This window comes from Eurosta solidaginis, chromosome 2, assembly GCF_040869045.1.
Source record: "Eurosta solidaginis isolate ZX-2024a chromosome 2, ASM4086904v1, whole genome shotgun sequence".
NCBI lineage: Eukaryota > Metazoa > Arthropoda > Insecta > Diptera > Tephritidae > Eurosta > Eurosta solidaginis.
This window is the reverse complement of record NC_090320.1, coordinates 135879423-135904145: the sequence shown is the minus strand read 5'-3', so window position 1 is coordinate 135904145 and position 24723 is coordinate 135879423. Positions and strand designations below refer to the sequence as shown.

Sequence of the window (24723 nt, the reverse complement as noted above, 5' to 3'; positions counted from 1 at the left end):
ATGAAATGCTGGAAGGCAATATTAGAAGAGTATAACCGCGAAATAGATTACAGACCAGGAAAATCGAACGTAGTGGCCGACGAACTCTCTAGGATACCAAACTAAATCAATACACTTACACCGACCATTCATAGCAATGAAAGCTCGAATTATAACTTGATACCCTGTGCAGAGGTGCCTATAAATGTCTTAAAAACGATTTTTTTTTAAAACAGGCGGACACAGCCTCCTACCATTTCAAAATTGTTTTTCCGACCATTTACCGCCATATAATGTAGGAACCGTAATTTAACGAGCAAAGTATTATAGGATACTTCAAAAGATACTTGAACCCATCAGTAGTTACGGAATCCATACGGACGAAAGAACATTGGGAATGATCCAGAGTATTTATCCACATCATTTCAGCAGCATTATTTATCCACATCATTTCAGCAGCATTAAGTGTAGGTACATGCAAAAGTTGGTTCGAGATATCGTGAACGAACAAGAACAAGAAGAAGTTATCCTAAAGGAACACTTACGAGCCCATAGAAACGCGATGGAAAAAAAAACACAAATCCCCGAAGAAAGTTATTTCCCTGGAATGACGAACAAAATTAAGCGTGCGATAGCTAATTTCACAGTATGTAAGGAGAATAAATACGAAAAGCACCCTAACCAACCACAATTAACCGTAAACCCATTGCCAACTTTCCCGGGACACACCATTCCCATAGATATATTCCTTACCGAAGGATAAAAGGTCATGACTGCTCTAGATAAGTTCAATGAATTTGCAGTAACAAAAATGTTAAACAGCAGGGCTAAAGAGGACATTAGGAGACCTCTTAGGGAAATATTATTTTTTTTCGGAGTCCCTAAAATAATAGTAATTGACAATGAACCGTCACTGAATTCCACGTCAATCGAATTCATGTTGAAAAACGAGCTCGGAATAGAAGTTAGCACTACTCCACTGTATAAGAGCCAGGCCAACGGCCAGTTCGAAAGATTCCACTCCACTCTAAGCGAAATAATGCGTTGCATTAGGGAAAATGGTGGTCATAGAAATTTCGAGGAATTGTTGGAAAGGGCGGTGTCAGAATATAACCACTCAATCCATTCGGTGACACGAAAAAGGACAGTCGACTTGTTTTTCGGGAGAAACGTTATATTTACAGCCGAGGACATAGCGTTATGGATGCGCAATTTCTAAGGGAAGCAGTAAGGAAGGCGGTCGGCATGATGTTGTGGTGTACAGTGGCTAGTCATTGTCGGCTGGGGCGGGTCCTTGCCAACCTTACTGTTCCTGCGCCATAATCAGAAAAAAAAGTTCCTATCATGCCTATCAAACTAGCAGCTGTCAAATTCAAAAAAACCGACAGAAGCGCAGAGACCGACTCAAAACGCTTATAAATTCAAAATTAAAACGACATCCGGTTCGCACGGACAGGCCGTTAAAACATTCAAAATTTAAAATCAAAAAATAACCGCAAAAAAATTACCGAACCGGACATGACCGGTTACTACTCTAAAATCAAAAAAAAAAAAAAAACGGCTGAAAAATAAAAATACAAATAAAAGGGCCGACTATATAGAGGGGCGCCGCGGGTGTTGTTGCGACGCCCGGTGCTTGTCCCACCCTCAAATCCATGGCCACCGACGCACCTAATTTTCAGTGGCCCCTTACCTGTAGACCCTACGTGCCTTCTAAATAAATGAAGACGCCAGCATTCCCATTTTAAATACTTATTTATTTATAATTCATTTCTATTAACGTATGTATGCAACTAAAAAAAATAAGATAGTGCAGGTTTCTTAACCAGGGCTACAGCACAGGCTCCAAAGCCAAAACAAGGCTGCTTCAGAACGAGAAAAAAATGTTGAACTACGAATAGCTATTTACACTATGAAAATGTATGTAAGTGTGTGTAGTATATAAAGTGAGAGAAAAAAAGTGATCCAGGAGGTCACGCTTTATTGGGCAGAAATTGAAAACGAAATCTAATATGAATACTTAAGTCTGGCTAAGCTTGTTCTGTTGGGGGTTCTTTTCTTTTCTCTTACTTTTGCTCGTAATATTTCAAATTATACATATATTTATGTCTCTTTTTTTTTGATAATCGTTATAAACGCTTTGTGTGAGAAAAAATATGTAATTAAATGTACTTATGTATAGTAAACCTACTACCTACAAAGTAAGAATTTGGTTAAATTTTTTTTTCCATTCACAAAACATTTTAGGACTATAAAGTTCGGATACAAATTTCGATATTTGGGGCCCTCTTACAAAATTTTTAGTTTTGAGTGTAACAAAATATCAATTAGGTATAATGCGCATAGTATAATGATACTAATATGTAATGTGGACTAAGAAAAGTGGTTACAAAAGCAATAAAGATGAAATTGCGATAGCAATATGTATTACGTGCACGTATATTACTTTTGTCTTGTTGTTCGAAAGATATTGCCCGCAATAGGGATTCATATGTATATATATATTGCATTTGTATGATATAAGAAAAAAAATTGAAATCCTTTTGCCAATTTGTGCATAATCGACGAATGGCTGCTGTCGCAAAAAAATGTTTCTTTAAATTTATGGTTGAGCTCCAAAAATGGAACGCTAAAACTTTTCAAATGATACAGACCGCTTTCCTTATGACTAAAAACTTATCGAGCTAACTTCAATTATTTGAAGCAAGAAAAAATATCATTAAAACGAAAAAAAAGGAAACGTATGCTCCTTGTTGTATAGCTAACAAGTTCGAGTATTCAATAATACAATTTGACAAAAAAAATCGACCCTTGTTAAATAGTTCAACCGGACTGTATAAAACCCTCTAAGTACCACTTAGAAGTTTCTTTAACTACCCTGCAAAAACGCTCTCGTCATTCCACGTCATTTGACTAGCTATTTTACAGTCATAGGTTATATTCATAGTCACATTTGCATGGGCGTGGGTAAGTTTTATGACCAAATTTTTTTGTAGGGTAATTATTTTGAAGTTCATACATGGCTGGTACTTACAAGGCTGCCAGAGTACGTACCGTGGGCCTCTGCCGGCGTGGTTACTGGTGATGTTGATTTTGCTGGTGAAGTTGACGCTGTTGTTGGTTGTGGTGCGCGGTCTTGGGCACGCTGTGTTGGTACTGTTGGTGGTTGTTGCGCTCTGGTCCGAGGTGATCGAGTGAGCCTGGTGGCAATAAAACTTCGTGTTGACTTTTACGAATTGTATGACTTGGGGCTAATTTTGGCGTTCGTTGTATTACGCTGCAGCGTACTGCTGGCCCTGGAGGCGGCGGTTTTGGTTTAAGGGTCTTCTAGCAATTCGCTTGTGACTGTACTACTATGAGATTGGTATGTGAATTCGGAATTGTCGATGCTGTCGTATCAGCAAGATTCGTTAAATGGTTCTTAAAAGTTCTTTTTGGGTCCGCAGGAAATTGCAAAAACGAAGATTCCAACCTATTCAATATTAGTTAAAAGCTTCGCCACAATTAGAAGGCGTAAAACTATTCACGAAAATTATTTTGCCAGTGTGCTGACCGGGCAGTTGGTTGATAAGTACGTGGGACTCAGTTAAACAGCAAGCAGTGTGCAATTAATAGGAGCACCTTACAATTCCGCATTGGTGGTTTTCACTGCTGCCGGCTTTATATGTCGCTTCTCTTCCTTTTTTTCGGTGAATGCAGCTTTTCTCTTTACAATTTAATGTTTCTTTGTCTTCTTCGTTTTTTTTTAAGCCCGGAAACGCATGGCTAACTTTTCTTTTCTCGTTCTTTAAAAATGTTTCGCCTTCTTTTTACTTTACATGCCGGAAACTCGTGGCAATTTTTTCGCTAGTGATCGCCGGTCTTTTCTTTCTTCGTTTCGATACTTTTGTATTGCAACTTTTGCCCCATCACCAGTCACTAGGTGTGTTCGCACGAAAACGCTCCCAAGTGGACCGTAACCGTAGATCATAACAGCAGACTGTAACAATAGAAAAGAAAACACATGAAAATCTACAGAAGCTGGCGCAAAAGCAAAGTAAAGACATCGAATATCACAACAAGAAAAAAACAGATTGCAAAATCTTACCTGCCAGGACAGTTAATTTATGTAAAATAAATAGAAGATTAGGAACTAAGTTAAGTAAGTTATAAAGTAAGGAAGTAGTTAGGGAAAAATGAATAGTACAGTCATAACAGAGAAAGGACAAATAATACATAAAAGCAGGATACGAAACTAACGACCAAAAACATTTCATTCCAGACTACTTCTGATAAAATTATGCCTCGTCGGGGTTCAAATACTAGATTACTCAAACTCACAACTAATCACTATAGAAAAAGGAGTGGCAAAGCTTGACATAAAAAATATGCCGAAATCCCCGATCATATCGACTCAAAAGCGGAAATCCTATCCAAAGACCCAAATTAACCTTTTCTATCCCACCTAATATCTCAAATAAACATACACATAAGTAACTTAAAAAGACAGAACAAATTTAAAAGATCACTGAATTTCTTGGGTAGCACCTGGAAATGGATTGCCGGCAGTCCGGACCATGAAGATCACGAAATAGTTTTAAATAAAGTGAATAATGTCCTTGAGAGTAACAATAACCAGGCCCTTATCAATAAGCTTTCAATCGAAAAAATTGATGAAATTACAAATATTACAAACCACATATTAAAATAGGTTCAAAAGGGTAAAAAAGGAGAGATGGAAATATTTTTAAAATTAAAATACAAATTGGAAATTCTGAAAGAAAAAATTATAAATATTGTGTGCGCAATACATTGGGCAAAAGCCAACCTAATTAATTTATACATATTGTCAAATGAAGAAATAAATATTGCAAAAAAAGTGTTTCGACAGAGATAATATTCCTTTCGTTAACTTAGACGAAGCTTTAGAATTCGCAGAAATAAAAATAGCAAGTAATGGAAAATTGATAATCTATATTATGAGTAAAGTAATAGGAATCAAAGCAGTAAAAAAGAAAGGAAAAATTAATAGAATAAAGTTTAACTCAATTCTCAGCTGCCAAAATAATACCTTTGGACTTAAAAATGATTGGAGTATATAATTGCTTACGAATATGTCCAAAAAATAGGTTAGTAGATTTAAGCAAAGAATACTGCATAAGCAAAATTTTAAAAAGCCGCCTGCCAAATTGCACTGTGACCAACAGCCAACATATCCCGGAAGTCGAACAAATATCACCGGACATCTTATTCCTAAATGACTTTACAGGAAACATACATTTAAACGAAGATATTATACCACTTGACGGTACCTTCCTAATTAATTTTAATAATGCTTCAATAAAAATTAACGGAAAAAACTTTTCTAATGCGGAGATACTTTCAAGCAAACCCTTTCTTGCAATACTCCAACCAGTTTCGGCATCAACCAAAAGCGAAGAAATAGTCTCCCTGCAAATGCTAAATTAGCTAAACATAAACAATACAAAAGAGATAGATTACGCAGAATCAGCTAGTGGAATAAAACATACCATTAGCATCAGCCTATTTTCAATAATTCTGATAATCATTATCGCATTCCTCACAAAATCAATGCTGTCAAAAAAAGGGCCGGAGAAAAACGGTCTATTGAACTAACAGAAGCCGCAATGGACGGATTTAATCAAATATGCAGCACTTCAAACGCGGACGTTTAAATCTCAGGGAGGGAGCTGTTAGCGCGACACACATTCAAAAGAGATTTATTCAAAGTTTGCAAATCCAAGAAGACACCACATTCCACAGAAAAGTAAATAAAGTCACGTACTGAAATATGACTCCTCGAAAATAAGCAATTGGGAATGTAACAATTGCTGAGAAGCGCACGGTCAGCAAAAGGCCATCTGCAACAAGCGATGGAAATCGTCAAGCGAGTACTCGGAAATAAGCAATTGGGAATGAAACAATTGATGAGAAGCGCACCGTCAGCAAAAGGCCATCTGCAACAAGCGATAGAAATCGTCAAGCGAGTAAAACAACAGCAGAGGCAGCGACAGAGCTGAGTAGCAGAGCGAGTTAGATTTAAGTAATAACAAATTTTGTAAAGTTAGTCTTAAGTTGAAGTTGAACCAATAAAGGAGCTAAGCTCCCGAAAATATATTTTTTTTAGAAACTTAATGTGAAATAAGTTAACTTGTATACTCCCGAAGCACTCAATTGCTTAGAAGTATCACCCATAATAGACTACCCTCAGGTAGGCGTGCATACATGACATAAGTTGATGGGATAAGTGCACACCTCGTTAACTATGGGAAAACTCATATGACAAACAATGAAGGCTATTCAGTGCACAAGTTTCCCTTTTTTGGGTTTTTACCATTTCAGGTATAACTGTCTTTTTTGGGGATCTAATATTGTAGACTTGAATTCATTGTGAATGATGCCAAAGTGTGATCTCTTATCTGTCAACTGCCTGACAGGCTGTTCAATATGGCTGCTTATCAGCGTTTTGACAGGCTGTTCAATATGGCGGCGCCTATCTTCAGCGGGTGATAGAAAGAGATACAGAATGAGACAGCGATAGTCAAATACGAATCAGGTGATCCAATCACTTTGGAATTTTGACGTTTATGCAGAAGAGATCACACTTTGTCATCATTCACAATGCTTGAATTGAGGACATTCCATTGTTAGGTCACTGCGCTTCTACGTGAGCGAGGGCATAGAGGCTTTTAGTTGGCGATTACAAAGGAAATTTCGCAATGGTTTTTTTTTATCTGTAACTATATGAAATTCCCTTTAATGTGTATGTATTCGTTCAATGAAATTGGGCGGAATCAGGCAAGTTTTATTCCATTGCAAACTAAAATTTTCGAAAAATCCACCACGTGGCCACAAAATTGGTCAAAAATTTTGGGCTGTGATGTGATTTTTACACTTGTTTCAATTATCCAAGTTTCATAATGCTTATCACGGTGATCGTGGGTTTTTTACTTTGCTGTGTATACATTTTCTTAACAGTTGGTTATTAATCTGTTGCATGTCAAAACATTTTTGAGATTGAAGAACATTGTCTTTTGGACTTTTGGCATCCTAAAAGTGAAAAAAGTTACACTGTACGGAGATGTATTGTTTCAGTTTTTAGTTTCGTTATTTATTTAATTAAAACGCGTTGTAATTTAGTTTTTGACATCGGCAGTGGCAAAAATAGCTTAATGTTATTATGTTAACTTATTGCAAGTGCGTAATTCTAAAGAAATCGGTCAAATTGCATTAAGGTTGTTCGGTGAAATTTTCATTTGCAAGCTGTTTTTCATAAACTAAGAGTTTCCTAGAGCTGTGGATGATAATTTTGTCATTTTTAGGATCCCCTCTACCCCTCAAAAAAAAAAAAAAAAAAATATGGGAAAATCGTGGCTCCTTATTCAAAATATTCCCAAAAAAAAGTTTATAGTCATCTGTCCCATGCTGCCACCTTGCATCGTACCGCCATGGTTGAACCATGATACATAAAAGAAGGTAGTTCCACTCAAAATTTTTTGACGTACTGGGGAATTTTTGAAGTTCCATAATGTTTGTTGTTTTGCCAGAAGCGTTGCCATGCCGTTACTGTTTAAGGCGAAATTGTGGTTTTTCGAGATGGAAATTTCTTTTAGAATGAAAACGTAATGGTCATATGAGACGATAATAATATACTTTGACACGATTTATGTGCATAAATATCGATTGAGAATACAGTAAAACATGCAGTTTTATTGAAAAATAGTGGGTAATAACTCATACATTGGTTAGTGACTCATATCTTTATGGCAGCTTGACCCCTAGACAGAAAAAAAAATACACGAAAAATCCTGTTGTTCTAGCATGTCCCTATTATCATGCCGCTACAGTGAATATTTCTCCAGGCATTTATAAGGACCTCCTTTGAGCAAGCAATTGGCAAATATGTATGTTTTGTCAAAATGTTATGAGCAAACGTAAGGACACTTAAGAAGGCTATATTCCCTTGCTTTGCTTAGTTCGATCCATGTTTTTTCACCAAAACAATTTTCGGGGGATCGAAAGACTTATTCAAAATCTTCTTTTCTATGCTGATATTTCGTATTAAAATATTTCTAAGACATGGGGCTAATTTTTTTCTTTTTTTTTAAATAACTATGAAAGTAATTTAGTCGTATTCGTTAATATGAAATTCATCAAAATTAGAAAAATTCGTGGTAATTCTTTACGACAGCATGACACTGCTAATACGCTTCCAAAAATATCGAGAGAGCTATCAAACGACGCGTCTTGACATCAGTATTAATAACCGGAAACCGGAAAATAAAAATTGTAACTCGTTCAAAAGATATTAACGAAAAACCGAAAAACACCCGCGGGTACCTCCGAAACGGGGGGTGGTATCCATAGTATTTTTGGGCAGAACGCCTTTCTGCGTTGGCGGCCTTCGGCCGCGCTTATAAAAAGTTACCCTGGATGGTTCCAACACCGGTTTGGAGACCAAAACTATATCCCCACAAAACACTTATGTTCACAATTTTTTTTTGTGGGTACACCAACATTACAACAACCACATGAAAATCGCCAACTTCAACTGAAAATATCTCCGGAGATACAATTTTTCTTTTCCGCCTTCGGATTATTGTTCTCGAGATTAATACGCGTCTTTTGACACCTCTCCCTATATTTTTTGACGCGTATTAGCAGTGTCATGATGTCGTAAAAAATTACCAAATTCGTAACATTTTTCAATCTGGTAGCTTGTTTTTGGTGAAATTGTCATTGTTCCCGCAAAAGTCAAGTGCTAACGTCACTCTAAATAGAACTACCTCCATTTTTTGTATAATGGGTTGAACCATGGTAGCCATCATTATAGCTCCGACCCCCCAGCGGGTTAGGGGATCAGAATATACCCGCGGTAGGTATGGCTGTCGTAAGAGGTGACTAAAATATAAGATTCAAGGGGCTGTGTAGCGCAACCCTTCAGGTTGCCAGCGCAATATATAGCATCTCCAAACCCAATTGTCAACCTCACCTATCAGCGGCGAATCCTGTTTCACTAACAGACGAGGCTCTGGCGAGCCCAAACTCCTCATGGAACTTGGGGGTGTGGAGGGAGGGAATGAAAAAAAATAATAATAATAAATGTAAGGAGCGATAACCTCCGAAGAGATCTAAGGCCGAGCTTCTCTTCCAATTTGCATCGTGCTCCTCTTGATTTTCCCTACAAATTGGCCGGACGGGAACTATATGTTTTATGCCGACTCCGAACGGCATCTGCAAGGCAGATAAATTTTCACTGAGAGCTTTTCATTGCAGAAATACACTCGGAGCGCTTGCCAAACATTGCCGAGGGGCGACCCCGCTTAGAAAAATTTTCTTCTAATTGAAAAACCTTATTTCTAAAACTTTGATGTTGCTTCGCCTTTGGGTGTGAACCCAGGGCATACGGTGTGGTAGGCGGAGCACGCTACCATCACACCACTGTGGCCGCCAGGAAGGAGGGAATGGCCCGAAGGTTTAATGTGGCCACATAAATCGTTCCCGAGATGGTCGGACTAGCGCCTTAATGGTGCTATGGTACCGGAGCGTACCGGATCTATATCCGGCAAAGGACCATCACATCGATAACACTCCCCAAAGCCTTCGGGGAGCAACCCTATCGCTACAAAAACAACAGCAACAACATATGCCTTTTTTCATATAGATGAGTTTAACACAAGCTTATGCATTATGAGTAGATTGCACGTATTTTTGTGGTATGAGCGACACTGGCGCCATCTGATATTGAAAAGAAGCCACCTCCCCAATTTTGTTCCAAGAAAATCATAATAAGAAGGATTTGACATTTGCTTTGGCTAAGGGTGTAGGCACACTTTGGAAGTGAAATTATTTTTCCTACTGGTTGGTAAATTTTCAAAAATTTTTCACAATTAAAAATTGCAATATAATAACCGAATACGGCACAAAATATGTTATCAAGTATTTTTGCTGTATAGGGAGAATGTTTATAACTGTGTTTCGCGAAATTGGGTTGGATTTTATATAAGGTGCCACGATTTTCAAACTTTTTTGATTAGCAGGGGTAGAGGGGTCCTAAAAATCACCAAAATGGAATCCGTAGCTCTAGGAAACTCTTAGTTTATGAAATATAAGCTTTTTAATTTCCAAATTTAGTAAAATTTCAACTTAAGTACTGCACTTACAATTCCGGTCGCACATGTCGATACCGATATCAAAATACGCGCATTTGCGGCAAGATTCATAATCCCAAAGCAGAAACTATATTTTTTATCTCGTTTAAAAGTTATTCGCGGAAAACCCGTCGTTACTATTTTCGCTTTTTTCGTTGTTGCAATTAAACAAACGAAAACAAATGAAGGTGGTGAATAGTGTTACCAGCTCCGTAACAATATCTTTTTATCTTGGAAGAATATTATAAGGTGGTGGCACGTCGACATAAATGCACGCAAACATACCCTATCAATGTATTTTGATTTTGTAAAACTCTTTGACGGGTTTGTTTGGAGGTGAGTTTTTATGTTAGTTTTCTTGTTGCTGGTGTCGGATCGGTTAAGGGTAATTTTTTTAAAGGTGTTCTACGCAGAATTACTGTGCATGGTGTAGCCGGTGTTGGATCGGCTAAGGGTTGTTTTTTTAAAGTGCGGCCGAAGGCCGCCTACGCAGAAGGGTGTACTACGCAGAAGGACATCACCGTGGCGGTAGCCACGTTTATACCATACAGCCGGACTTGGATTGGCGTAGCCCAGGGTTATTTTTTATAAGCGCGGCCGAAGGCCGCACATGCAGAAAGGTGTTCTACGCAGAATTACTGTGCATGGCCACCAAAAAGAGCTTTTTAAAATTTTTGGTAAATAAAGACTAAAAAATTTAAAGATATATATACATCAGATAAAATGTATTTTTATAAGTTATTTTTCGATTTTTGAAATTCATTCACTAGTTTCAGAGATATTTTGATTTGAAAAATTCATAATTTCGCCTTTTGACATCGAATTACCCCCAAACCTTTCATTTGCACCAAAATGGAAATATACCGTTGGAATCAGCATAAAAATCTCTATAAAGTCCGATTTGTTATTTTTTTTTTTTGACAATTGTATGTATTCTGCTCTAAAGCCCTTTTTTCTAAATTCTTATCATAAAAAATTTTAATATTTACTTATAAATCTCGCGTTCCGGTAAATTAAATACATTAATTTCAAATTATTCAGAGAATTACAAAAACAAAATACATTGATAGTGTATATTTGTTTGCATTTATGTCGACGTGCCACCACCTTCTAATGTTCTACCAAGATAAAAACAGATTGTTGCGGAGCTGGTAACACTATTCACCACCTTCATTTGTTTTCGTTTGTTTAATTGCAACAACGAAAAAAGCGACAATAGTATCGACGGATTTTCCGCGAATAACTTTTAAACGAGATAAAAAATATAGTTTCTGATTTCGGATTCTGAATCTTGACGTAAATACGCGTCTTTTGATACCGCTATCGTTAAGTTGAAATTTTACTAAATTTGGAAATTAAAAATCCTATATTTCATAAACTAAGAGTTTCCTAGAGTTGCGGATGATAATTTTGTGATTTTTAGGACCCCCGCCACCCCTCGAAAAAAAAATTTGGAAATCGTGGCATCTTATTCAAAATATTCCCCTTTTTTATTTCCAAATTTAGTAAAATTTCAACTTAAGTCCTGCACTTAAAATTCGGGTCGTACATGTCGATAGCGGTATCAAAAGACGCGTATTTGCGTCAAGATTCAGTATCCGAAATCAGAAACTATATTTTTTATGTCGTTTAAAAGTTATTCGCGGAAAACCCGTCGATACTATTGTCGCTTTTTTCGCTGTTTCAATTAAACAAACGAAAACAAATGAAGGTGGTGAATAGTGTTGCCAGCTCCGCAACAATATCTTTTTATCTTGGAAGAATATTATAAGGTGGTGGCACTTCGACATAAATGCAAGCAAACATACCCTATCAATGTATTTTAATTTTTTAAAACTCTTTGACGGGTTTGTTTGGAGGTGAGTTTTTATGTTAGTTTTACTGTTGCCGGAGTTGGATCGGCTAAGGGTTGTTTTTTTAAAGTGCGGCCGAAATCATCCTACGCAGAAGGACATCACCGTGGCGGTATCCACGGTTATACCACACACCCGTACTTGGCGTGGCGTAGCCCAGGGTTATTTTTTATAAGCGCGACCGAAGGCCGCCTATGCAGAAATGTGTTCTACGCAGAATTACTGTGCATGGCCACCAAAAAAGAGCTTTTTCAAATTTTTGGTAAATAAAGACTAAAAAATTTAAGATACATATACATCAGCTGAAATATATTTTTATAAGTTGTTTTTCGATTTTTTAATTTTTGAAATCCATCCACTAGTTTCGGAGATATTTTGATTTGAAAAATTCATAATTTTGTCTTTTGTCATGGAATTACCCCCAAACCTTTCATTTGAACCAAAATAGAAATATACCTTTGGAATCAGCATAAAAAACTCTATAAAGTCCGATTTGTTATTTTTTTTTTTGACAATTGTATGTATTCTGCACTTAAACCCCTTTTTCTAAATTCTTATCTTAAACAAGTTTAATATTTACTTAAAAATCTCGCGTTCCGGTAAATTAAATACAATAATTTCAAATAATTCAGAGAATTACAAAAACAAAGTACATCGATAGTGTATGTTTGTTTGCCTTTATGTCGACGTGCCACCACCTTATAATGTTCTACAAGATAAAAAGATATTGTTGTGGAGCTGGCAACACTATTCACCACCTTCATTTGTTTTCGTTTGTTTAATTGCAACAACGAAAAAACGACAATAGTATCAACGGGTTTTCCGCGAATAACTTTCAAACGAGATAAAAAATATAGTTTCTGCTTTCGAAATCTGAATCTTGACGCAAATACGCGTCTTTTGATACCGCTATCGACATGTACGACCCGAATTTTAAGTGCAGGACTTAAGTTGAAATTTTACTAAATTTGAAACTAAAAAGCTTATATTTCATAAACTAAGAGTTTCCTAGAGTTGCGGACGATAATTTTATGATTTTTCGGGCCCTCTCCACCCCTCGAAAAAAAAAGTTGGAATATCTTGGTACCTTATTCAAAATATTCCCCGTATGGACAATCACATTAATAGGTACGACGGAATGGACTGGTCACAAAAGGGCCGACGCCCTGTAAAAATGCTACTTAACGATTTACGTGTTCTATCGACACAGATATTAGTCATTTTGTTGGTCAATTTACAGGCACATGTTTGCTGGAAAAACGCCCTAGGTAGAAAAGAAACGATAACAAAGTATCGTAACCAGTTTGTATTTACTTGTATCGTTTCATCACTACCGTCGACTTGTCTGTAATAAGAAAATGAGTGGCCTCACAACTGCGATAAAAGCACAAAAGTTCCTGAAACCTATAATGGTATGTGTTTTGAAATATGGTAATTCTATAAGTCAGTTTGACACTTATCGCGGTTTTGGGTAAGTCTAGTTGAGGGGTCGACTGCTAATACGCTACCAAAAATATCGAGAGAGGTGACAAAAGATGCGTATTAATCTCGAGAACAATAATCCGAAGGCGGAAAAAAAATTTTTATCTCTGTCCAGAGATATGGTAATAGTCTAGTTGAGGGGTCGACTGCTAATACGCTACCGAAATATCGAGAGGTGTCGCAGGACGCGTCTTGACATAAATTTTAGAATAGCACCAGCCGATTTCGGGGTAAACCGTAGTATCAAATGAAAGAGGGAGTTCTCCCGAGCACAAATATATATATTTTAAAGTGCGCAAACTTATAATTTAAAAGTTATTTGTTTTTAAAGTTTGCAAATTTCTATAGCACTTTAAATTACAATTTACATATCTTTCAAAACCATAATCCACATACATATCTATATAAATTGGCTACGATAAACTTAAATTACATTTTTGTATATTTCACATTTCCTTTTGCATTGTTTTTACTTATTATGGTAATAGTCTAGTTGAGGGGTCGACTGCTAATACGCTACCAAAAATATCGAGAGAGGTGTCAAACGACGCGTCTTGACATCAGTATTAATAATCCGAAGGCGGAAAATAAAAATTTTAACGCGTTCAAAAGATATTAACGAAAAACCGAAAAAAGACCCGCGGGTACCTCCGAAACCGGGGGTCGGATCCATAGTATTTTTGCGCAGAACACCTTTCTGCGTTGGCGGCCTTCGGCCGCGATTATAAAGAATAACCCTGGGCTACGCCACGCCAAGTCCGGGTGTGTGGTATAACCGTGGCTACCGCCACGGTGATGCACAATTTTTTTTGGGGGTACAAACACAACAACAACCACATGGAAATCGCCAACTTCAAATGCAAATATCTCCGGACAGAAATAAAATTTTTCTTTTCCGCCATCGGATTATTGTTCTCGAGATTAATACGCGTCGTTTGACACCTCTCTCGATATTTTTGGTAGCGTATTAGCAGTCGACCCCTCAACTAGACTATTACCCTTATTATAAATCTTTTTATTAAATCAATCGCGCTTTTGTAGCAACATGCACATTTATATATATATATATTTTATTGATGACATTACAAAGGGGTTGGATTTTATATAAGGTGCCACGATTTTCAAAGTTTTGCTCATTTGTAGGGATAGAGGGGGTCCTAAAAATCTCAAAATTATCATCCGCAACTCTAGGAAACTTTTAGTTTATGAAATATAAGCTTTTTAATTTCCAAATTTAGTAAAATTTCAACTTAAGTCCTGCACTTAAAATTCGGGTCGCACATGTCGATAGCGGTATCAAAAGACCCGCATTTGCGTCAAGATTCAGAATCCCAAAGCAGAAACTACATTTGTTATCTCGTTTAAAAGTTATTCGCGGAAAACCCGTCGGTACTATTGTCGCTTTTTTCGTTGTTGCAATTAAACAAACGAAAACAAATGACGGTGGTGAATAGTGTTGGCCGCTCCGCAACAATATCTTTTTAACTTGGTAGAAGATTATAAGGTGTTGACACGGCGACATAAATGCAAACAAACAATGCAATTTAAGTTTATCGTAGCCAATTTATATAGATATGTATGTGGATTATGGTTTTGAAAGATATGTAAATTGTAATTTAAAGTGCTATAGAAATTTGCAAACTTCACCAACAAATAACTTTTAAATTATAAGTTTGCGCACTTTAAGATATATATATTTGTGATCGGGAGAACTCCCTCTTTCATTTGATTCCAAGTTAAACCCCGAACTCGGGGGGTGCTAAACTAAATCGCTGCCGGGCCGACTGCTAATACACTACCAAAAATATCGAGAGAGGTGTTAAAAGACGCGTATTAATCTCGAGAACAATAATCCGATGGCGGAAAAGAAACATTTTATCTACATCCGGAGATATTTGCAGTTGAAGTTGAGTTTGGCGATACAATTTTTGGTAATAGTCTAGTTGAGGTGTCGACTGCTAATACGCTACCAAAAATATCGAGTGAGGTGTCAAAAGACGCGTATTAATCTTTAGAACAATAATCCGAAGGCGGGAAAGAAAAATTTTACATATGTCCGGAGATATTTGCAGTTGAAGTTGGCGATTTCCATGTGGTTGTTGTTGTGTTCGTAGCCACAAAAAAATTTGTGCATCACCGTGGCGGTAGCCACGGTTATACCACACACCTGGACTTGGCATGGCGTAGCCCAGGGTTATTTTTTATAAGCACGGCCGAAGGCCGCCAACTCAGAAAGGTGTTCTGCGCAAAAACTCCATGGACCCGACCCCGGTTTCGGAGGTACCCGCGGGTTTTTTTCGGTTTTTCGTTAATATCTTTTGAACGCGTTAAAATTTTTATTTTTTTTTAATACTGATATCAAGACGCGTCTTTCGACAACTCTCTCGATATTTTTGGTAGCGTATTAGCAGTCGACCCCTCAACTAGACTATTACCCAATTTTTCTTTTCCGCCATGGGATTATTGTTCTCGAGATTGATACGCGTCTTTTGACACCTCTCTCGATATTTTTGGTAGCGTATTAGCAGTCGACCCCTCAACTAGACTATTACCGGAGATATTTGCAGTTGAAGTTGGCGATTTTCATATGGTTGTTGTTGTGTTGGTACCCACAAAAAAAAAGGTAGTAGTGCAGTTTACGGTACCCACCCTAAAGTTGGGCCAACATTTTCGAGTGAGGTATCAAAAGACGCGTATTAATCTCGAGAACCATAATCCGAAGGCGGAAAAGAAAAATTTTATCTTTGTCCGGAGATATTTGCAGTTGAGTTTGGCGATTTTAAAGTGGTTGTTGTTGTGTTGTACCCACAAAAAAAATTGTGCATCACCCGCGGGTCTTTTTTCGGGTTTTCGTTAATATCTTTTGAGTGAGTTAAACATTTTATTTTCCGGTTTCGGATTAGTAATACTGATGTCAAGGCGCGTCGTTTGACACCTCTCTCTTTACGACAGCATGCCAATGCTAATACGTCCAAAAAATTGAGAGAGGTATCAAACGGCGCGTCGACATCAGTATTAATAATCCTTAGGCGGAAAATAAAAATGTTAACTCGTCAAAAGATATTAACGAAAAACTGAAAAAAGACCCGAGGGTACCTCCGAAACCGGGGTGGTATCCATAGTATTTTTGTGCAGAATACCTTTCTGCGTTTTCGGCCTTCGGCCGCGCTTATAAAAAATGGTAAAAGTGTTTACAAGACGGTGCACCACCAAATTTTATAAAAAAATATCAACGCGTCTCGACCACCGTTTTAAGATTCAGAAAGCGGAAATCAAAAAGGTAATAGCCTAGTTGAGGGGTCGACTGCTAATACGCGTCAAAAAACATCGAGAGAGGTGTCAAACGACGCGTCTTGACATCAGTATTAATAATCCGAAGGCGGAAAATAAAAATTTTAACGCGTTCAAAAGATATTAACGAAAAACCGAAAAAAGACCCGCGGGTACCTCCGAAACCGGGGGTCGGATCCATAGTATTTTTGCGCAGAACACCTTTCTACGTTGGCGGCCTTCGGCCGCGCTTATAAAAAATAACCCTGGGCTACGCCATGCCAAGTCCGGGTGTGTGGAGTAACCGTGGCTACCGCCACGGTGATGCACAATTTTTTTTGGGGGTACTAACACAACAACAACCACATGGAAATCGCCAACTTCAACAGAAAATATCTCCGGACAGAGATAAAATTTTTCTTTTCCGCCTTCGGATTATTGTTCTAAAGATTAATACGCGTCTTTTGACACCTCACTCGATATTTTTGGTAGCGTATTAGCAGTCGACCCCTCAACTAGACTATTACCATCAAAAATTTAATTTCTGTCGAAAGTTATTCACAAAAAACCATAAAATTACCCCGAGAGGGTCCGAAATATGGGCCCGATCCATAGTTTTTTTTGCATAGAACACCTTTCTGCATTAGTGTGTGTGTGAGTACAACAAATCTGGCAAAAAACAACATCCACATGAAAATTTCAACCGATTTTTTGCTTATATAAAATTCGAGGTCAATACGCGTTTTTTGACACCTCGATATTTTTGGTAGCGTATTAGCAGTCGACCCCTCAACCAGACTTTTACCTCAACTTTAACTAGAGTTTAAACTTGCACTGAAAAATCGAGCATTAATACTTATCGAAAAATATCAGGAGGGATGTCAAAAGAGAGTTTTGGACCCAGAATCACGAATATTGTTGTTGGTCTTGTTGTTATAGTAACAAGGTGTTGTTGTTATAGTTACAAGCAGGATATATGTTTTGTATGTCGGGGTTGATTCTGGATAGGTAAGAGTTTAACTTGTTTCAGTATCCAGATCGAAGTTGAGTAAAGTGACTCGCGTTTCCCTAGGGAGTGTGCGTTCATCTTCTGCAAGTTTAGGGTCTTGTTCTTTGAGTACAGGATTCACCGGGCAATTCCTGGCATAGAGGTCCGACGCCTGTTTGTGGAGTTCACTGAGAACCTGCTTGTGTTTTTTGGCTGTTGTTGTTGTTTGTGTTGTTGTTGTTTGTGTTGTTGTTGTTGTTGTTGCTGTGTTGTTGTAGTAGCGATAAGGTTGCTCCCCAAGGCTTTGGGGAGTGTTATCGATGTGATGGTCCTTTTCCGGATACAGATCCGGTACGCTCCGGTACCACAGACCCATTAAGGTGCTGGCCCGACCATCACGGGAACGATTTATGTGGCCACATTAAACCTTCAGGCCATCCCCTCCCACCCTACCCCCAAGTTCCATGAGGAGCTTGGGGTCGCCAGAGTCTCGTCTGTTAGTGAAACAGGATTCGCCGCGGATAGGTGAGGTTGACAAGTAGGTTTGGAGAAGCTATATATTGCGCTGGCAAACTAAAGGGTTGCGCTAAACACCCCTTGAATTTGGTATTTCAGTCGCCTCTTACGACAGGCATACCTACCGCGGGTATATTCTTACTCCCTTACCCGCTGGGGGTGTGTTCTTTGGCTCATACGGCTGTGTTCTCAGGTCCCGTTGTTGTTGCTGTTGTAGCAATGCTCGCCCCACCTAATAGCCGCGACCGATCACAAATTGTCATCAATATCCTCTAACGGGAGTCCAAGGAAACTTGCCGTTTCAACAGGGGTGAACCATAAGGAAAGGGGTGTTAGAGGCGTTGGTTCCACATTACAATTAAAGAGATGGTTGGTGTCATGTAGGGACACATTGCAAGCAGGGCATACATTTTGTATGTCGGGGTTGATTCTGGATAGGTAAGAGTTTAACCTGTTACAGTATCCAGAACGAAGTTGAGCAAGAGTGACACGCGTTTCCCTGGGGAGTATGCGTTCCTCTTCTGCGAGTTCTGGATATTTTTCTTCAAGTACTGGATTCACCGGGTAATTCCCGACATAAAGGTCCGACGCCTGTCTATGGAGTTCACCAAGGACCTGCTTGTGTTTTTCCGCTTCATACGGCTGGGTTCTCAGGTGCCGTATTTCCTCAAAATGCTTACGGAGATGACTCCTTAGGCCCCTAGGCGGTGCTGGTTCGTCAATCAGATGTCTGTTGGGATGCCCAGGTTTCTGGGTATTCAACAGAAACTGTTTGGTCAGCATCTCATTTCTCTCCCTGATGGGGAGTATTCTCGCCTCATTATGCAGATGGTGTTCTGGGGACATAAGAAGGCAGCCCGTGGCGATTCTGAGAGCAGTATTTTGGCAGGCCTGTAGTTTCTTCCAGTGGGGGGTTTTTAGGCTTGGCGACCATATGGGTGACGCGTAGCACGTAATCGGCTGGCTAATTGCTTTGTATGTGGTCAAGAGCGTTTCTTTATCTTTTCCCCAGGTACTGCCAGGAAGGGATTTGAGGATTTTATTACGGCTCTGAATTCTTGGAACAATTGCGGTTGCGTGCGCACCAAAATGTAGATCCTGATCAAACGTCACACCCAAGATTTTGGGGTGTAGGACAGTCGGTAGCGTAGTGCCATCGACGTGGATGTTCAATATGGTCGACATTTGGGGCGTCCATGTTGTAAATAAGGTCGCGGAAGATTTAGTCGGTGACAATGCCAGGTTTCGCGAGGCGAAAAAACTGGAGAGATCAAGGAGATAGCCGTTTATTTTATTGCATAGCTCATCGATCTTTGGGCCTGGGCCTGTGGCCATTATTGTGCAGTCATCGGCGTAGGAAACGATTGTGACTCCTTCCGGTGGTGAAGGTAGCTTAGATATGTAGAAATTAAACATAAGCGGGGATAGGACACCACCCTGTGGCACCCCTTGTTTAATTCTCCTTTGTTTTGATGTTTCGTTTCTGAATTGCACCGATGCCTGCCGACCACCCAGATAATTTGCGGTCCACCTTTTAAGACATGGGGGAAGGGTGGACCCTTCCAGGTCTTGCAGTAACGAGCCATGGTTGACCGTATCAAAAGCTTTTGATAGGTCTAACGCTACGAGTACTGTTCTATGGTGGGGATATTGATTCAAACCGCAATTTATCTGGGTGCTAATGACATTTAGCGCGGAGGTAGTGCTATGGAGTTTTCTGAAGCCATGCTGATGAGGGGCTAGCTGCAAATGTGCTTGGAAATAAGGGAGCAAAATGGCTTCAAGCGTCTTTGCCACTGGCGATAGGAGAGATATCGGACGATATGACTCACCTACGTTAGCTGGTTTCCCAGGCTTTAGTAGCGGGACCACCTTGGCCATTTTCCATTTTTCGGGTATGACAAAGGTGGAAAGAGACAGGTTAAAGACATGCGCTAAATATTTGAAACCCTCTTTCTCTAGGTTTTTAAGCATCGGCATGGCTATGCCGTCTGGGCCCACTGCTTTGGATGGTTTAGCGCGACCAATGGCGTCCTCAACCTCTCTAGCGGTGATGGTAATTGGTGACGCGCTGAGTTTGTGTTTATGTGCGTGTCTATTGGCTCTCCGTCTATCTTTGTCGACCGTAGGATGCATTATATATTGTCGGCAGAACGCTCGCGCATTTTTTCGCATCCGACAGCACCTTATCGCCAAAGGCGATGGAAACTTTGTCTTTGTGCTTAGCCGGATTCGATAGGGATTTTACGGTGGACCAAAGTTTACCTACACCGGTAGAGAGGTTACAACCTCTTAGGTGCTCTTCCCATTTCGCCCGCTTGTGTTCGTCCACAACCAATCTGATGCGTTGGTTTATATCCCTTATTTGGGGGTCGCCTGGATCAAGCTGTCTTATAAGGTAGCGTTCCCTCGCTAAGCTTGCGGCCTCCGCCGGGAAGTGGGGCCGGATTTCGGGAATTCTCCCGGAGAGAATGAAATGTGCCGAGGCGGATTCAATGACCTTACGGAAGGCACGCTCCCCTTGGCGGGCATCAGTCGGGATAGGGAGGGCAGCAAAGCGGTTGTCTGTAAAGGATTTATATTCTTCCCACTTTCCTTTTTTGAAGTTTATGAAAGTGGGTTTTTCGGTGACGATGAAGTCGGCGGTACGCTCGAACGAAATAAGTATGGGCAGGTGGTCGGATGCCAATGTTACAATCGGCTGCCAGTTGACGCAGTTTACGAGTTCTGCGCTCACGATTGAGATATCTGGCGAGCTATGACAGCTTCCTACCATACGTGTGGGGGCGTCTCCGTTTATTGTGCAGAACGTCGTTTCATCTATTTGATCCGCCAACATCTCACCCCTACTGTCCGCCCGCAAGTTTGAATGCCATAGGTCGTGATGGGCATTGAAATCGCCTAAGATAATGCGATTGTTGCCAGTGAGTAAGGCCTCGATATTAGGGCGGTATCCACTGGGGCAACAGGTGACAGGAGGGATGTAGATGTTGATGATTTCTAGATTTGCATCGCCTGACCGGACAGATAGGCCTTGACGTTCTAAGACATTGTCACTGCGGTCGATGCCAGGATCAAATATATGATATTGCACAGAGTGGTGTATAATAAACGCGAGGCCGCCTCCATTTCCGCTCTCGCGGTCTTTCCTGTGGACATTATAACCAGAGCAGGTCTGCAATGCAGATCTTGCTGTGAGTTTAGTCTCTTGAATCGCAGCAATGCGGATGTTGTGCCGCTTCATGAAATCGACTATCTCCGTAATCTTCCCAGTTAGTCCATTACAGTTGAACTGCAGAATTCTGAAGTGCATGAGGGGTGACGCCGCCACTCTGCCGTATTTCCTCATAATGCTTACGGAGATGACTCCTTAAGCCCCTGGGCGGTGTGGGCTCATCAATCAGATGTCTGTTAGGATGCCCAGGTTTCTGGGTATTCAACAGGAACTGTTTGGTTAGCATTTCATTTCCCTCCCTGATGGGGAGTATTATCGCCTCATTATGTAGACGGTGTTCTGGGGACATAAGAAGACAACCCGTGGCGGTTCTGTGGGCAGTATTTTGGCAGGCCTGTAGCTTCTTCCAGTGTGTAGTCTTTAGGCTTGGAGACCATATCGGGGACGCGTACTGTTGGCGGGTGGAAAAATAACACGTATTTTAAGCTGTATTACCGTGTAAAATTCATTTAATTCAGGTGTAATTCTGTACAAAGGAAATTGTTAACTTATATTGCAATTATATGATTGTAATTCTAATTATAAGCGTGGTCGCTAAAATACTTGTGCTGCTTGTCCTCCTTGTTCAACGCCGCCAACGAAAAGAAAAGGAAAAGGCAAAGGCTCCAATGCAATGCCTTAACATCAGTTGAACTCGTGTAGGCGATTTACTTGACATACAGCCACAAGGTTGCATTTTGAAGTAGAATAAATTTGTAACTTTAGGTACTCAAGGGCGTACCGATTTGTTGCGCGCTAACATTCCCCTCTTCCGTGAACTTCATGCTCTGGTGTGGGGTTCACCGATTTCAGATCGAGGCGCGCAAGTTTCACCACTGGGCGGGTGACCAAGCTGCTGGAGGTTTTGACCACTGCACTCCTGACTTGCCCGTCAGCGGTGCGTATGACATCTAGTACCCTTCCTCTTACCCATGTGTTCCGCTTTGTGTTCTCGTCTACGATTATGACGATGTCATTTGGAGCGATTGGTACTTCGGGGTTATCGAACCATTTTGCGCGTCTAGTGAGACCCGGTAAGTATTCACGGAGCCATCTTCTCCAAAATCGGTCCGCCAAGTCGCCGTCACTGCGAAAGCTTTCGTTCAGCTGTGTAGGAAGACCTACGTCGATGTCATCTTTTTCTCTTATGCCACTTGAATTGCCAAGTAGGAAATGATTTGGCGTCAGAGCCTCGCTTTCGTGTGAGTCAAGCGGAATATACGTTAGTGGTCGCATGTTGATGATACTCTCAACGTCGGCTAGGGCAGCTCTCAGCACTTCTTCGCACAAACCACTTTTTGGTAATATGTCCATCAAGACTGATTTCACCGAGCGAACCATGCGCTCCCATGCTCCACCCATATGTGGCGCTGCTGGTGGTATAAAGGACCATTCGATTTCAGGATATTTATGCATAATAGCGTCGGACGATATTTTCTCGATCTCTTCCGCCAGTATTCGACTGGCGCCTCTAAAATTGGTCCCGTTGTCGGATAGAATTCGCCTGGGAACGCCTCTTCTGGCAATGAACAATTTCAAGATGAAGAGAAATGAGTCAGTCGAGAGTGATGGCGCAAGCTCAATGTGGACGGCTCGAATGGTCATACACGTAAACACAACACCCCACCGTTTCTCATGCCTTCTTCCTGCCATCACGTCAAATGGCCCAAAGTAGTCGACCCCTGTTATGCGAAGGGGTGAGTAAATGCTGCAAGACGATCTGCCGGAAGTCTGCCCATTTCTGGTGGATTTGGCGTGGCCCGTTGGTTGCGACATTGTTGACAGACCTTTGCAACCGCTCTCACTAATGCACGCAATCCCGGAATGCAGAATCGCTGCCTCATCTCATTTGCCACTATCTCGTTGTGATGGTGATGGAATTTGCGGTGGTAGAAGTCTGCGATGAGATTTGTAGCGCTGTGATGCCGCGGGAGAATTGTCGGCTGTTTTAGATCTGATGGCACTCCCCTTGCTTCGTCGATTCGTCCATTTACGCGCAGCAGATCGTACTTATCTGTGAATGGAGAAAGTTTGTAAATTGAGCTTTTACGACCTACCACGCCGGTTCTCAGTTGATTGAGTTCTTCGCTGTAACATTCGCGCTGGCACATACGAAATATCAGAAGCTCGGCACTTTTGCAAGTCGTATCGTACAGCAGCATCTGAGTTATAGGGTTTTTAATCGGAGCTCTTATAGTCGATCGAAGAAAACGGAGAACGCACATCTGTGCTGAACGTAGTTTCTCCCATTTGCTGAATCTTTTGGGATCTGGTGATGCACCCTCTTCAACCAGATGTCAGCTGCTATGTGCTGTATCGTTTCCAGGGTGGATTGCGATTGTTGTATTTCGGATGTGTGCCAGGAAGTGTCTGGTAGTCTCAGAAACTCCGGTCCCGTAAACCATCTGTCAGCGTTATTAACGTCGAGTTTGGGATTCCACTTAGTGGCGTCGCCGCGACGTTTTGCTTTGATGGCACCCACCGCCATTCGTTGACTTGTGTTTCTTCTAAGATTTCGCCGACGCGTACGGCCACAAATTGGTGGAACTTTCTGGTGTCAGACCTTATCCAGCATAACACAGCCTTCCAATCGGACCAGAAGATACGACGGCTAATATGTATAGAGCTCTCTTGTTGTATAAATTTAGCGAGCCGAAGCCCAAGAATTGCAGCCATCAGCTCAAGCCTCGGAACAGACAGCGGCTTCAATAGGGCGACTCTGGTTTTTGATGCTACTAGGCTGCACTGAACTTCGACGATTACGTTGGAACGCAGGAATGCTACAGCCGCATATGCTGATACACCGGCGTCTACAAAAACATGCAGCTGATTATCGTCACTACTGCTCGCCAAGACATAGTAGCGTGGAATTCGGATGTCGTTAATGTATTTCAGCTTACGCACCCACTGCCACCACGCCGATCGTTCTTTTTTATGCACGGGCTCGTCCCAGGCCACCCCTGACCGCCAAACATCTTGCAGAACTGCCTTAGCCTCGATCACAAAAAAGCCTAGCAGACCCAAGGGATCGAATATCGTCATCACCACTCGGAGCATTTGCCTCTTCGTTGGTATGATTGATTCATCAAAAACATCCGGCTTGAAATTATGTTTGAAGGTTAACTCGTCATTGTTCGGCAGCCACCACATGCCGAGAACCTTTTGGAATTCCGAACTTGGCTCGTCAAAGCACTTGTTTATGGACTCTGATCCTCCCATGAGTGCCTGCACAACTCGCGCAGAATTTGACAGCCAACTCCGCATCTCGAA

The 24723-nt window shown here is 40.6% G+C and overlaps 2 protein-coding genes across 3 annotated transcripts in view; both read left to right on the top strand.

The window, feature by feature from the left end:
* The window catches only part of LOC137240243 (aladin-like), a 126958-nt gene that overhangs the window by 41728 nt on the left and 60507 nt on the right, over positions 1–24723 (top strand). The window lies entirely within an intron of this gene.
* The window catches only part of ClpP (Caseinolytic protease proteolytic subunit), a 130815-nt gene continuing 119295 nt past the window's right edge, over positions 13204–24723 (top strand). Inside the window, exon 1 of the mRNA XM_067766252.1 lies at positions 13204–13395. Within this exon, the coding sequence (XP_067622353.1) occupies positions 13342–13395 (54 nt within the window). The 5' untranslated portion in view covers positions 13204–13341. The remainder of the gene's footprint in view (positions 13396–24723) is intronic.